The sequence below is a fragment of the Pristis pectinata genome, chromosome 24 (genome assembly GCF_009764475.1).
Source record: "Pristis pectinata isolate sPriPec2 chromosome 24, sPriPec2.1.pri, whole genome shotgun sequence".
Taxonomy (NCBI): Eukaryota; Metazoa; Chordata; class Chondrichthyes; order Rhinopristiformes; family Pristidae; genus Pristis; species Pristis pectinata.
The window spans coordinates 4,194,062-4,209,815 of NC_067428.1; the positions used below are offsets into that span (position 1 = coordinate 4,194,062).

At 47.8% G+C, this 15,754-nt stretch overlaps 1 protein-coding gene across 3 annotated transcripts in view; it reads right to left on the minus strand.

Annotated features, from left to right (window-relative positions):
- The window catches only part of LOC127582605 (phospholipid phosphatase-related protein type 3-like), a 71,408-nt gene that overhangs the window by 15,298 nt on the left and 40,356 nt on the right, over nt 1-15,754 (minus strand). For all 3 annotated transcript variants that reach the window (XM_052038043.1, XM_052038042.1, XM_052038041.1), the window contains exons 4-6: nt 12,770-12,955; nt 11,953-12,082; nt 4,553-4,748 (exon numbers count right to left, since the gene is read on the minus strand). In XM_052038043.1, the coding sequence (XP_051894003.1) occupies nt 4,553-4,748; nt 11,953-12,082; nt 12,770-12,955 (512 nt within the window). The remainder of the gene's footprint in view (nt 1-4,552; nt 4,749-11,952; nt 12,083-12,769; nt 12,956-15,754) is intronic.

Consider the following 15,754-nt stretch of genomic DNA (forward strand, 5'->3'; position numbering starts at 1 on the left):
GGTTGGAGACCAAAAACAGATAAGAGTCAGAGTGGGAGTGGGATGGAGAATTAAAGTGGCAGAGAAGGTAGCAGGAGGGATGGGGTGGACAGGACAAGGGGAATATATGATAGGGAGACCAGGTCAAACGGGCTGCCTTGCCCTGTCACAGATGTTCCCTCCACTGGTGGAGCAGGGAAAATAGAAGCAGGAGCAGGCCATTCAGCCCTTTGAGCCTGCTATACCATTCAACATGCTCATGGCTTCTCCTCCACATTCAGAACCCAGTTCCCACCTTTTCCCCGTGTCTTTTAATCCCTCTAGCTCTAAGAACACTATTTAACTCCTTAACCAGGCATTTCCACCTGTAGGAGAAGCAACTTGTAAAACTCCACCATAAATTTTCCACATCAATGATTTTTTTTAAATAAAGAAACTCCGAAGAGGTCGGGAGGCAGCTGCACGGCAGTGGATTCCCAGTGAACACCCAAAACGTCTCTCCGAGGTCCCATTGGACGATCTGTGTGTCAATCCACACCCGCCCACAGAGAGGGTCCTTTAATTTCCTGACAGCTCCAGGCACTGGAGTGGGAGGCCCAGGGCCAATTTAATGCCCACGACTCAGTTACATGGGGGCGGCTAAACATGGCCTCCATAAATATCAAATGACAGAAATATCAGGCATCTTACCAGCCTGGAAGGATGGATGCTGGGGTGATAGACCATAAGACAAAGGAGCAAAGGACCATAAGACATTCGGCCCATCGAGTCTTCTCCGCCATTCTATCGTGAGCTGATCCATTCTCCCATTCAGCCCCACTCCCCCGCCTTCTCACCATAACCTTTGATGCCCTGGCTACTCAGATACCTATCAATCTCTGCCTTAAGTACACTCAATGACTTTGCCTCCACAGCCGCTCGAGGCAACAAATTCCACAGATTCGCCACTCTCTGGCTAAAGAAATTTCTCCACATCTCTGTTCTGAATGGGCGCCCTTCAATCCTGAAGTCGTGCTCTATTGTACTAGACTTGTGTGGCTTAGGGAGTGCTCCTTACCTCCTGCTGAGCAGAGTAACCTTTAACCCCAATCCCACAAGTCTATCCCATCTTCCCTGCCAGATGCTGCTCATCAGGCCAACCTCTCTCACAGCTGGCCACCGAAACACTGGGCTCCTGTCTGTGCTGGGTCTTTCAAAGTGCTGGTGATGATGCCATTGGAGAAGTCCTGGGCCTGCAAAATGGGTTGAGGATAACTTGCTCCCAATCCAGTTAAATGGGCATGGAGAAAGGAGCTCGGACTCGGCTGTTGGTGGGGCAGGTGGGCGAGTAGCTCGGGATGTTGTGCCTTCAGAGAACCACACAGGAACAGGCCCTTCGGCCCACCATGTCTGTGCTGACCATGATGCTGATCTAACTAACCCCATCTGCCTGCACATGGTCTGTATCCCTCCATTCCCTGCCTGTTCATGTGCCTGTCTAAATACTTCTTAAATGTTGCTATCATATCTGCTTCAGCCACTTCTCCTGGCAGCACTTACCAGGCATCTACCACCCTTTGTATGAAAAATGTGCCTTGCAAATCTCCTTTAAACAGCCCCCCTCTCACCCTAAACCTGTGCCCTCAAGTATTTTATATTTCCACCCTGGGAAAAAGACCTTATCGACCGTATCTATGCCTCTATCTACCCTATCCACGTCCCCCTTCTGTAGTCTGCACATGGCTTCTGAGAGCTTCCAGCGTAAAGATTTGAAGGGGGTGAATATCTTCCCAAATGTTCCTTCTCCATTTTGAGTGGCCGTGGGTCAGGATTCCTTCTTTAAGGAAGTTTTGAGAATATCCTTGTGTCATATTTTCTGTCTCAAAGTCGTAGAGATCCAATCTGAGTGACTACAGTAGAGTCCTGACCAGGTAATGTAGACAATGCTACTGCCTGAAATATCATGGCACTTAAAGTGGCTACCCCGGAGGAATTCAGGGCCAAGTACAGAGCTGCTATTTCAGTTGAATGGAGGAAGTTAAGATTTTTGCCCAATGTCTCCGACCACAGTTCTAAAGCTTGGTGTACAGCCACTCGGAGAGTTTCGAGCATACATTTGGGGAATGGAAGAGTTGGGGCTTGGATCCCAATTCATTCTGTGTTTTTGTGCCCAACAGCATTAAGTTCATTAGTGTCCTGTTCTCTCCACAGATGTCTCCTGATGCTTTCTGTCTCACTGAACAGATCAGTTTATCATCATCAGTGTACCGGATAATGTTTTGGGTAGCTTATGTGAATGTCTCTGTTGCAAACATCACATTGTATAATTTCAATCCCCACATGTTGGTCTGGTACTAGAGTAGTTCCACTAGAGTGAGTTGACCAGTGGCAGGATGTTACCTTGAGGCCAAGCTCTCTCAATGAATGCCCAGACATACCATGGCAGACTGGGGTGGTGGGGGCTGTGGCGAAGGCTTGGGTAGGAGGGATGGGGGGAGCAATACTCAGAGAAGGCACGGTTTGGATCACGGACATGTCAGTGCTGCCATAGAGCCTGGTGCACCAGGACACTGAATAATTTTGGAGAAAAGATTAAATATACACCCGTAAATTTAACATTGATATTCCTGCATCCACAAGTTAAATTGTTAGCCCACGCAATGACAAACAGGTGATCCAGAGAACTCAGATCCAGCTACTGCAGCTTGAAGTGAATGAAAATCTGTTGTAAAATCCCAATGGGTCCTTTGGGAAGCAAACATGCTGTCAAGTGTACACCGACACAAAACCTGGTGCCTGTTAACTGCCCTCTGACTGAGTTAGGAACATCAAACAGTTAGCCTGTGGTTCAAACAGAATGCTTACCACCACAATGAATGGTCTGTTTTTACGTTTAATTCTCTTTGCATTTTAACTGCTCTGTGCGGTTGGTGTTATAACTTCCACTGTGTCTTTCACAGTGAAATTTCTTCGTTTCACTTTGGGGCTGTAGCCCGCCCAATTGCTATGTGTGATCAAACACTTCATGGGTGCATTGGTTAAAGAGGAAATGTGAATGACATTGATGCATTGTAAATAGAATGTATTGATTTGACAGTACAATTAAAATAAAAACAGACATGTTCCAATTGTGTCATATTCATAAAAAATATATTGAAAGAAATAATCAATGAATGCTCTGTTCAGGCTGTTCCCAGGGATGCATACCTGAATTTGTTAATACATTGAGGGGCTTGACGTTGGCTGTTAGCACTACTGCACTCACCAGCCAGGAACAGTGACAATCACATGCACGCATGCAGGCATTAGAATTTACGTCTAACTAGAGTCAGTGCAGGGAAAAGGGGAACAGAGACTGAAACTGAAGACTCTTTATCTGAATGCATGGAGGAAGCATAACACAATAGGTGAATTAATAGAACAAACAGAAATAAATGGGTACGATCTAATAGCCATTATGGAGACATATTTGCAATTGATCAAGATTGGAATTAAATACTTTTATATGAGGTAGATGCAATGGAAGAGGAGGTGGGTAACCCTGATATGACCGGGTGGGATAAATGCGGAGGAGAAGAAGGAACATAGAGGAAAATCCAGGAAGGGAATCACTTTAGATGATGGAGCTACGAATCAGCAAGGGGCAGAAAACACGGATGGAAGCCATCCACAGAGTGAGTGGCACGGTCATGTAGGATAGAATACCAGTCAGCAAATTAGAGAGACGTGTACCAAAATAATTATGTACTGGACAAACAAAAGACGAGTGGAACAATGTTAGACGGTTCTGTTCATAACTCTCCATTGCTGGTGGAGGAAGATGCATCCAGCTTACAGCACGCTGACACAAGAAAAGCTCAAACAATGAAGAGGATGAATTCATGGATTGTATCAACACCTTCAGGAGAAAAGGGACCAGACCATTTTATACAGGAATTTGGAGCAGGAGTAGGTCACTCAGTCAGAGGAGGTTTACTCTAAAGAGGCCCTCATCCATTTAATAGAACATAGAACACTACAGCATAGCACAAGCCCTTCAGCCCACAATGTTGTCCCGACATTTTATCCTGCTTAAGATCTATCTAACCCTTCCATCTCACATAGCTCACATTTCTCTATCATTCACATGTCTATCTAAGAGTCTCTTAAATGTCCCTAATGTATCTGCCCTCACAACCTCTGCCGGCAGTGCGTTCCATGCACCCACCACTCTCTGTGTAAAAAACTTACCCCTGACATCCCCCTTATACATTCCTCCAGTCACCTTAAAATCATGTCCCCTCATGTTAGCCATTGTCACCCTGGGAAAAAGTCTCTGACTCCACTCGATCTATGCCTCTTATCATCTAGTACACCTCTATCAAGTCACCTCTCATACTCCTTCGCTCCAAAGAGAAAAGCCCTAGCTCACTCAACCTATCCTCATAAGACATGCTCTCCAATCCAGGCTGCATCCTGGTAAATCTCCCCTGCACCCTCTCTAAAGCTTCCACATCCTTCCTATAATGAGGCAACCAGAACTGAACACAATTCCAGATTTAATGATGAATAGGTTCTAATGAGAGCCGAATACCAAATGCGAATCCCAGATTACCTTGCAGACACAATGGCGTGATGGTCTGAGCCGGAGCAGATATCCTTGGTAATGTAAGGGTTGTGGTCGCAGGAGATACCATGCTGGGTGTAGTTTGGCTTGCACACGGTGAGGAAGAAGGGGGCGTGGTAGCCAGTCGCCAGCTGAATGATGTCGGTCACAAGGGCTGTGGCGCAGAGTCCAAAGACGTGGACACCTAAGAAACCAAAGTGACACTGTCTGAGAGGGTGGTGAATGCAGGTAAAGTCATACTGTCACAGAGAGATACGGCACGGGGACAGGCCCTTCGCCCACCGAGTCCACACCGATCACCGACTGCCCATTTACACTAATCCTACCCTAATCCCATTTTATTTTCCCTAAATTCCCATCAATTCCCTCAAGATTCTACCACTCGCCTGAAAACTAGGGACAATTTGCAGCGGCCAATTGACCTACCGACCTGGACGTCTTCGGGACGTGGGAGGAAACTGAAGCACCCCAGGGGAAACCCAAACAATCACCAGGAGGACGTGCAAACTCCACACAGACAGCATCGAAGGTCAGGATCGAACTCGGGGTCACTGGAGCTGGGCAACGTTGAAGTCTCTGGACGAGCACTTGAATCTCCAAGGTACAGAAGGCTTGGTGATTCGACCTGAAATGTCAACAACTCCTTTCTTCCCACAGATGCTGCTCAACCCCTCCTGAGTTCCCCCAGCAGATTGCTTGTTGCTCCCGGAGAGCTTTCCCTGAAACTCATTGATCCTACAGTTTCCATTATTGATCCAAGGCAGCAGGTTAAATATCTTTACTGTCTCGGGACGACAGCTTCAAATCCCCTAGAATGCAGATGAAAAAGCTGGAAACCAGTTTACCCCTGGTTATGGCAATAGTTCATCTGTGGAGAAGAGTGCTCTGTCCCTTTAACAACCCATCGAGACTTTATCACACACCAATGCTGTGACCACGCCGATGCAATATTCTTTATCAGGACACTCTATGTAAATTTAACTGATCAAATTAGTGGTAATTAATGCTCAATATTGTGTTACAGGCTCAATGCAGTGAGAAGTGAAATAAACCTGTCAGAATTCATTTCCCTTCAGGCTTTGGTGATCTCCAGAGAGCAGTTGTGTTGCTTTAAATACTCAACACTGAATAGAAATGGGGATTCAATTATAAGCAGCACAAAAAAATTTGAAACCTGTTCCTATTCCTTTGGTTGCCGACTTAACTCTCTTTATCTGCTTTCTACAGGAAGAATTATTCATAGATGCAACTCTGCAACTCAGCAGCATGATCTCTCTGGAGCCCAGAGCCCAGATGGCATCAGGTTCAACAAAACAAACTTCCTTTGAAGTACAGGTTGAGGACACAGATGTTGGCTTTCAGATTCGTTACCATGCAAAAATCAAAGAGAGAGATGACCTTTCATGTTACTGAATTTGAATTAAAGTCACAGTGAGCCAGAACAGCCTGCTGAAATCACCTCAAATGAAATAAATTATTGGAAATTTCATCGCTCTAATCCATTCTGTTCTCAATTTAAAACAGGCTCTACAGGGACAGGAGCTTAGCATACTTCAAGGATGAGAGTCTGTCAGCCACGGAGTCACGCAGCGTGGAAAGAGGCCCTTTTGGCTCACCATATATGTGCTATCAAGCACCCATTATATTAATGGTATGTTTTATTTACCTTCCATTTTCATCAACTCCCTCAGATTCTACCACTCACTGACACTCTACGGGCAGTTTACAGTCATCAGTCGACATACCTACCCGCACATCTTTGGGACCTGGGAGGAAACCAGAGCACGCCTTGTGCTTTTGCATGTAGTCGGTACAATGAGTTGTTCAGGTAGCAAGCTTGTCATTAAGTGTACAGCTGAAGGCAGCCAGTCCACGCACAGTGTGTGTGCTGGCTGAGAAACACCCATGTGTCCTGCTCCCATCTTCCTTTACTGGGAATGTAGACCAGCAGATCCCAACACTGGGAATGTAGACCAGCAGGTCCCAACATTGGGAATGTAGACCAGCAGATCCCAACACTGGGAATGTAGACGGCAGGTCCCAACACTGGGAATGTAGACCAGCAGATCCCAACACTGGGAATGTAGACGGCAGGTCCCAACACTGGGAATGTAGACCAGCAGATCCCAACACTGGGAATGTAGACCAGCAGGTCCCAACACTGGGAATGTAGATGGCAGGTCCCAACACTGGGAATGTAGACCAGCAGATCCCAACACTGGGAATGTAGACGGCAGGTCCCAACACTGGGAATGTAGACGGCAGGTCCCACTCTCCTGTACATGATCCATATCCCTTCATTCCCTACATATTCATGTGTCTATCTGACAGCATCTTAAACACTACTGTTGTATCAGCTTCCACCAGTACCCCCAGCAGTGCATTCCAGACACCCACTACTCTCTGCGTAACAAAAAAACAATCAAAACTTGCCCTGCACATCTCCCTTAAACTTTCCCCCTTCACCTTAAATGCATGTCCTCTAGTACTTGACATTTCTACCCTGGGCAAAAGATTCTGTCTACCCTATCTTTGCCTCTCATAATCTTATAAACTTCTATCAGGTTTCCCCTCAGCCTCCAATGGTCCAGAGAAAACAGCTCAAGTTTGTCCAACCTCTCCTTACATATACCCTCTAATGCAGGCAGTATCCTGGGAAACCTCCTCTGCACCCTTTCCAAAGCCTCCACATCCTTCCCGTAACGGGGTGACCAGAATTGCACACAACACTCCAAGTGCGGTTGAACCAGTTTTATACAGCTGCAACATGACTTCATTGCTCTTATACACAATGTCCCAACCAATGAAGACGAGCATGTTATATATCTTCTTTACCATCCTATCTACTTGAGTAGCCAGTTTTAGGGAGTTGATCTGCAAACTTACTGATCCACCATCTACACTTTCATCCAAATTATATATGCTGGTCACGGACCTCCAGCCAGAATAACACAATTCCACCCCTACTCTGTCTTCTATGGGCCAGCCAACTCTAAATCCAATCTATCAAGTCACTGTAAATCCCATGCATCTTAACCTTCTGGATCAGCTTACCACGAGGGACCTCATTAAATGCCTTACTAAAATTCATGCAGACTGTCCTACCCTCGTCAATCGCCTTTGTCACCTCCTCAAAGAACTCAATCAAGTCTGTACGAGGTGGCGTGCCCCGCACAAAGCCTTGCTGACTGTCCATAATGAGGCCGTGGTTTTCCAAATGCAGGTAAATCCAATCCTCAAGAATCTTCTCCAGTAACTTCCCTACCACTGATGTGAGGCTCACTGGCCTATAATTTCTTGATTTGTATTTAAGATTTCCAGCATCTGTGTAGTTTTTTTTGATTTCCATTTATTAAAATGGAAACATCAATGAACATTGGACAGGCATATAATGTGGCTGTCTTGGTTTCCGTGGTTGATCAGCCTGTTTGTTATGTGGTGGTGAGGGGTGGGGGGGGCGGTGGTGGTGGTGGAGGGGAACGATTTCAGTTATAAAGCTAACTATAATCAAAAGAACGTTAGTAATTCTTAGTTAGTAATTGCATTCATAGAGAATATGGTTACCCTTTCTGAAATTGATATTGCCATTACTGTTCCAGCAGAAGTGCCAGTACATAGTTTGCTGAAAGCAGTGTCACAGGTAGACAGGGTGGTGAAGAAGGCATTCGGCACGCTGGCCTTCATCGGTTGGGGCACTGAGTATAGGAGCTTGGAAGTCATGTTGCAGTTATATGAGACATTGGTGAGGCCTCCCTTGGAATACTGTATACAATTTTGGTTACCCTGTGAGAGAAAAGGTGATATTAAACTAGAAAGAGTGCAGAAAAGATTTACCAGCATGTTGCCTGGACTTAAGTTACAAGGAGCAGTTGTGTAGATGAGGACTTTATTCCCTGGAACGTAGGAGATTGAGGGGTGACCCGATAGAGGTGTATAAGATCACGAGGGGCATAGACGGTGAAAGCACATGGTCTTTTTCCCAGGGAGGGGTTGCTAAAAACAAGAGGGCATAGGTTTAGGATCAGAGGAGAGAGATTTAAAGGGGACATCGGGGGCAGCTTCTTCACTCAAAAGGTGGTGCGGATTTGGAAATGAGCTGCCAGAAATAGTGGTTGAGGTGGACACATTAACAACATTTAAAAGCCATCTAGATAAGTCCATGGATAGGAGAGGTTTAGAGACTATGAGCCGAACACAGGCAAATGGGACTAGCTCACTGGGCAACACAGTCGGCATGGACGAGTTGGGCTGAAGGGCCTGTTTCCATGCTGTAGGACTCTATGGAAGCAAGCAGTCACAGGGACAATGTGCAAACTCCCCACAGACAGCACTAGAAACCAGAATTGAACGCAGGTCACTGGAGATCCAAGACAGTGGCTCTACTAGCTGCGCCATTGTGCCATCAGTGGACATGAAACGTCAGCTGCCGCTTGGTGTTAACACCCGTAGCTTATCAGGTTCCATCCCACTGCAGGGAGTCTGAGCACAACTTCTAGGCTGACTCTGCAATGCACTCAGGGTGCAGTATGGCACTGCCTGCGATGGGAAAGTTTCAAAGAGAAGCCAACTAGTTCACTAACGTCCCTCAGGAAACAAAATCTGCCATCCTTACCCAGTCTCGTCTATATGTGACTCCAGACCCAACACATGTAGTTGACCTTTAAATGCCCTCTAAAATGGCTGAGCATGTCACTCATCCTCCCCTAATACATTCGAAGAGTGAAGGAATAAAACTGGGCACATAAGCCCAGTGTCGACCAAGGCAACGGACTCGGACAAAGTTGCTCCCAGCCCAGCCGACGCCGCAAAGACCTGCTCACAAACATCTTGTGATTAAGTTGGGAGAGGCGTCCTGCAGACTAGTCGAACAACAGCCTAACACAGTCGTGCTCATTGGATCATACTTTACAAACAAAAACCGAACTGCTGGAGGAGCTCAGCGGGCCAGGGAGGATGCGTTAAGGCAGAGGGATGGTTGATGCTTCAAGTCAAGACCCTGCATCAGGGCCTTTACAGACAATGTGCCAGACTCATCTATTACAACCCCTGGGTATGTCCTAGAACATAGAACATAGAACATAGAACAATTACAGCACAATTCAGGCCCTTCAGCCCACAAAGTTGTGCAGAACATGTCCCTACCCTAGAAATTACTAGGCTTACCCATAGCCCTCCATATACCTATTTAACAGTCTCTTGAAAGACCCTATCGTACCAGCCTCCACCACCGTTTCTGGCAGCCCATTCCAGGCACTCACCACTCTCTGAGTAAAAAACTTACCCCTGACATCTCCTCTAAATCTACTCCCCAGCACCTTAAACCTACGTCCTCTTGTGGCCACCAATTCAGCCCTGGGGAAAATCCTCTGACTATCTACCCTATCAATACCTCTCATCATCTTATACACCTCTATCAGGCCCCCCCTCATCCTCCGTCTCTCCAAGGAGAAAAGGCCGAGTTCCCTCAACCTGCTTTCATAAGGCATGCTCCGCATCCCAGGCAGCATCCTTGTAAACCTCCTCTGTACCCTCTCTATGGCTTTTCACATCTTTCCTGTAGGTGAGGTGACCAGAACTGAGCACAATACTCCAAGTGGGGTCTGACCAGGGACCAATATAGCTGTTCCCACCAGCAGGACAGATCAACAAGCAATGGCAGCACAGAGGTGTATACACCCCAAAATCTTTCTGCCCTTGTCCCCATTTTAGAATTGTTTCTTCCTTTATACAGCCTCGTATTTTCCCTCCCGAAATGTAACACCTCACATTTATCAGCATCAAATTTCATCTGCCACCATTGCACCTCTTGAAGTTAGTTACTCTCCTCCTCACCGTCCATGATGCTTATATGTCTTGTGTCAACTGCAGATGTGCTAATTGTGTTCTGTACATGCACTTAAAAGATGAGAGAGAACAGTATTCCCAGTCTCAACCCCTGGACTACTCCACTCTACACTTCCCTCCAGTCCAACCTTTCACCACTCCCCTCTGTTACCTGTCACTCAGCTAATTTTCATCCTTTCCTCTACAGCCTCGTTCATTCCATGCTTCTCAATCTTGATGACAAACCTACAATATGGTACTTTATCACCTGCCTTTTGAAGTCCATCCACATCACATCAACCACTTTCTCTCATCAACCCTCTGTTACTTCATCAAAGAACTGTCACATTAGTTAGACGTGATTTGCCTTAAGCAGATCCACGCTGCCTTTCTGTAATCAATCGTCACTTGAACAAGTGGCTGCTAATTCTGTCCCTGATTGCTAGCTCTCGAACCTCCCCTACTACCAAGGTTTCCACATCACCCCCTCATTCCTGAACACAATGGGTGATTGTACAGTTCAAAAGAGACACAGAGGTAGCCCAGTTGATTAATTCTCAGTTCTGATTCATTAATAAAGTTAGATTTGGGGATGATTTGTTTAACATCAGTATGATGGAGGAGGAAACAGAATGCATGTTAGCTCAGTCTAAATAGATGGAGTTTAGTGGTCAGGGAAGACCTGGTGAAGCTTTTCCCAGAGAAAGGTGGCTTGCAGATGAGGCTGGTGCAGTGAAGACAAGAACAGATCAGTTTGTGCTGGATATAACATTAATCGGAGGCGGGGCGGTTTCCTGGAACACTTTCCCTCGCCTACAGTATTGAAGAGTTTCTTCCACAGATTGACTAGGAGTTTATTCTGATTTTATCTCTCTCACAGGGGATTCACGGTTCGACATTATATGAGGCTTTGTGTCTGTGATGCACAAGACATCAGAGTTGCGAAGGAGTGTTGGAGGGATGAGCGTGTTTCCCCTGCCTGCCCTCGTCCATGTATCTGAACGGTGCTCAGATCATCAAAGCCGGAGATTAACGTCACAACCTGTGCTCGCTGCAGAGAAACAATATTCAGTATTGCTGGGGACAGGACCGTCTCCAAACCCCCGTCTTCGGTCCACACGGCCAGTTTCAATGCAGCATTACACAGAACCTGACAACATTGTTGCACGGAAACCTCACAACTGAAGATCTTGCTCTTTGTATAACTTTGACTTGGTGATCCACAACACTGTCGAACAGCCAAAAGGGAGCGTTGAACGATTCCCAGATGTATCTCTCCAATACATTCACTTCCGATCAATCGTTTAATGAATTCTGAGTGCAGTTTGCTCCACCAGACACACCTTTGCCAAGGACCTTGTGGAATTGTGGATAAAGAGTTGACAAAACCCTCCACCGCGTGTCACTTCCCTTGCATCCCTTCCCTAGGCTACTTGATGGAAAGTGATACCATGTCTAGCCATCAACTTCATTGCCAGAATGATAGACTGTGAATGGGATAGACCCTGGCCTTTCACTCTCTCAAATAATGCATGAAGTACGGTGCACAGCACTGCTGAACCTACCAACAAACCTTACGGTGCGCCTCAGGAAGGAGTTGAAGTTGCAGCCACCTGCGTTAATGCTGCCTTCAGAACGTTCTTTATTCTTCAGTTTTGACTGGCAGCAGTAGACAATCCCTTCGCCAATCATAATCTGTGGAGGAAAAACCACATGACAGAGGTACCATGAAAACAGCCAGCTGCAATACCGGTAACACAACACAGTTAAAGTACCCGTATTATGTGAGCAACAACCACTTCGATGTACAGTAGGTTGTAACAAAGCCGACGGTGGTGGTGGGACGGGGACGGGGCAGGTGGCAAGTACTGACCGAGTCAGGGGACAGGACCGAGTGCCTGAACCTCATGGGCCTAAAGCCTTGGCCTGGCTGGTTCATCAGTCAAAGCACCAGAATCTAACAGAATGGGCAACTTGAGGAATATGTAGATTGTACCGACGCAGATCTAACCACGGGGAAAACGTCAACAAGAGTTCTCCCAATCCCCGACATAACTTAGGGGGACGATTTGCCGAAATCCCTTAGATACATACAGGACCAGAGTAGATTTTCCTGTCCATCACGGTTTGCATATTTAGCCAGCGCTGTGCTGCAAGAGGACTCAGCATTGAATAAGCCCCGGGTACAGAGGTCAGTGGCACTGTTCCTGCTCAGTATAAATACTCCCTAATAGCAGGGTCTTTTTTGTTAAGTGCTGTAGGGTCTGGAGCTAACCCAGTAAGTGGAGCTGATACAGCCGTGGTCCAACCGAACAGGAGGTGGGGGAGCTGTTCTAAAGCTTGGCCAAGTAGTACTTGCTGAGGAGAGTCTGAGCTACTTACAGAGGCCGCTGGACCAGCAAATGCCAAGCTGAGGAGCATCAGTAATGGGATAAGTTCCTCACTGGGTTCCACGTAGGGCATGCTGAGTGCTCGGTCATAGCACTGGAAGCCCACCTTCGCGGGTCTGAACAGGTCCGTCAGTTCCAGGAAGTAAAGGGTAACGATCGATGAAGCCACAATGGGGAGCTGCAAAGTGAAGGTCAGTTATCAGTACCCCAGTCCCGTGTCTCACACACCACCCATAACCCCCCTACACACCACCGATAACCTCCCCTCACACACCACCCATAACCCCCCCACACCACCCATAACCCCCCCACACACCACCCATAACCCCCCCACACACCACCCATAACCCCCCCCACACACCACCCATAACCCCCCCACACACCACCCATAACCCCCCCTCACACACCACCCATAACCCCCCCTCACACACCACCCATAACCCCCCCCCACACACCACCCATAACCCCCCACACACCACCCATAACCCCCCCACACACCACCGATAACCTCCCCTCACACACCACCCATAACCCCCCCACACACCACCCATAACCCCCCACACACCACCCATAACCCCCCCCACACACCACCCATAACCCCCTCACACACCACCGATAACCTCCCCTCACACACCACCCATAACCCCCCACACACCACCCATAACCCCCCCACACACCACCGATAACCTCCCCTCACACACCACCCATAACCCCCCCCACACACCACCCATAACCCCCCCACACACCACCGATAACCTCCCCTCACACACCACCCATAACCCCCCCACACACCACCCATAACCCCCCACACACCACCGATAACCTCCCCTCACACACCACCCATAACCCCCCCACACACCACCCATAACCCCCCCACACACCACCGATAATCCCCCCTCACACACCACCCATAACCCCCTCTCACACACCACCCATAACCCCCCCACACACCACCCATAACCCCCCCCACACACCACCGATAATCCCCCCTCACACACCACCCATAACCCCCTCTCACACACCACCCATAACCCCCCCCACACACCACCCATAACCCCCCCCACACACCACCGATAATCCCCCCTCACACACCACCCATAACCCCCCCACACACCACCCATAACCCCCCCACACACCACCGATAATCCCCCCTCACACACCACCCATAACCCCCTCTCACACACCACCCATAACCCCCCCACACACCACCAATAACCCCCCTCACACCCCATCCATAACCCCCACACACACCACCCATAACCCCCCACTACACATCACCGACACCCCCCACCTGCCACCGACACCCCCCACACATCACCAACACATCCCCCCCAACCCCACACATCACTGACACCCCCCACACTCATCACTGACATCCCCAACCCCCACTACACATCATCAATACCCTCCCACCACACATCACTGACACCCACCCCCCACACATCACCGACACGACCCCCCCCGCCCACACATCACCGACATCTACCCCATCGTCCCGCACACCCAACCAGGACATGCCACCATCCCCCACACATCACCGTCACGTCCCCCTCCATATCACCGAACCCCCTGCCACGCCACCGATACCACCCACACACACCACTAATAATTCCCCTCACACACCACCGACACCACCCCTCCTCACACACCACCCACAACCCCCCCACACCCCACCCCCCTCACACACCACCCCCCCTCACACACCACTGACACCCCCAGCCATGCTTTATTCATCTCTTCTGCATCACCGTGCGAATTCCACTTCTCGTATTGAACTGACGGCAGTTTCTCTGAGATTGCTAGTTTAAGAGCAACTAATTCTGACAAGTACCTTGTTGATGCCGCTCATTTATCCCACTGATATTGTGTAAATATGTTTCTCCCTAGTTATCACAAGTGGAGAATTCCAGCCTGCCTGGACTTAAGTTGATATTTTAATGCTCTCGAGACATAAAACTTTTTTTCCCCTCAAATGCACCATAAATATCTTTTAAGGTGGTGAACTACGCATGAAAACAAATCCCCGCTAGCCATGGAACGTGGCTGCTTGTTGATAAACCGCACTTCAACATTATGATGCAAATCTGTGCCTGTGATTTACCGTACGATTGGTTCTCATTCTTGCTGCCTATTCAGGGTAAGGATGATACAGAGCGGTTTGAGGGGATAAGAAAGAAAAGCAATTAAAAGGAAAGAACAATGAAAGCTGATTGCCAGCAATGCAGAAGGCTCCTCCAACACCCTTCCACAGTCTACATCATGTCATTCCCACATTAATGTTAAGGTCAATAGCAAGATCTTTTGAAAACCCAATCTTCTCTCCTTATGGTTTTCCACCCTGGAATGTTCAGTGGTTCACAACCTTCTTCCAGTGAAAACCCAAATTTACATAGCAGCCTCTAAATATAGTGAGAGATCCTAAAATATTTCAGATGATCATCTTTTATGGTAAAGGGCCACTAATTAGGCAGCCATAGGATCCAGAGCAAGTCCAGCACATGTCCTGTTCGGAGCAGTGACCTCAGGCATCAGCTAGTGCTAGGGGTTCTATTGCTCATGCAAGGCTTCGTACTGGAGGTATTCCGGGAGTCCCTGAGTGGAAGATGTAACCCAGCAACACTGAATCGTTTTGACTCTATTTCCTGAGAAACAGCTCCATTTCAACCTTCCCAATTTGTTTTCTCTGAATGTACCCATGTCTGAAAGAATATTGAAGTGTGCTCCTTGTCCTACGGGCTGGTGTTTCTCTCATTCTTCACCAGATTGGTCCCCGGTGTGAGCTCCATGAAAGAATCTACCACCTCTACTGGGAGGGCAGCAATGATGAGTCCTGTCACCTTGTGCAGAAGGTGGGCAGTGTGTCAGGGCAGCAAGGTTCACCTCATTCTGTGACTGGCTCACATTAAATCCCTTTCAGAAACTGTTGTGATTCTGTAATTAAGGCCAAAGTTTATAATAAAATAAATAGGAATCACAT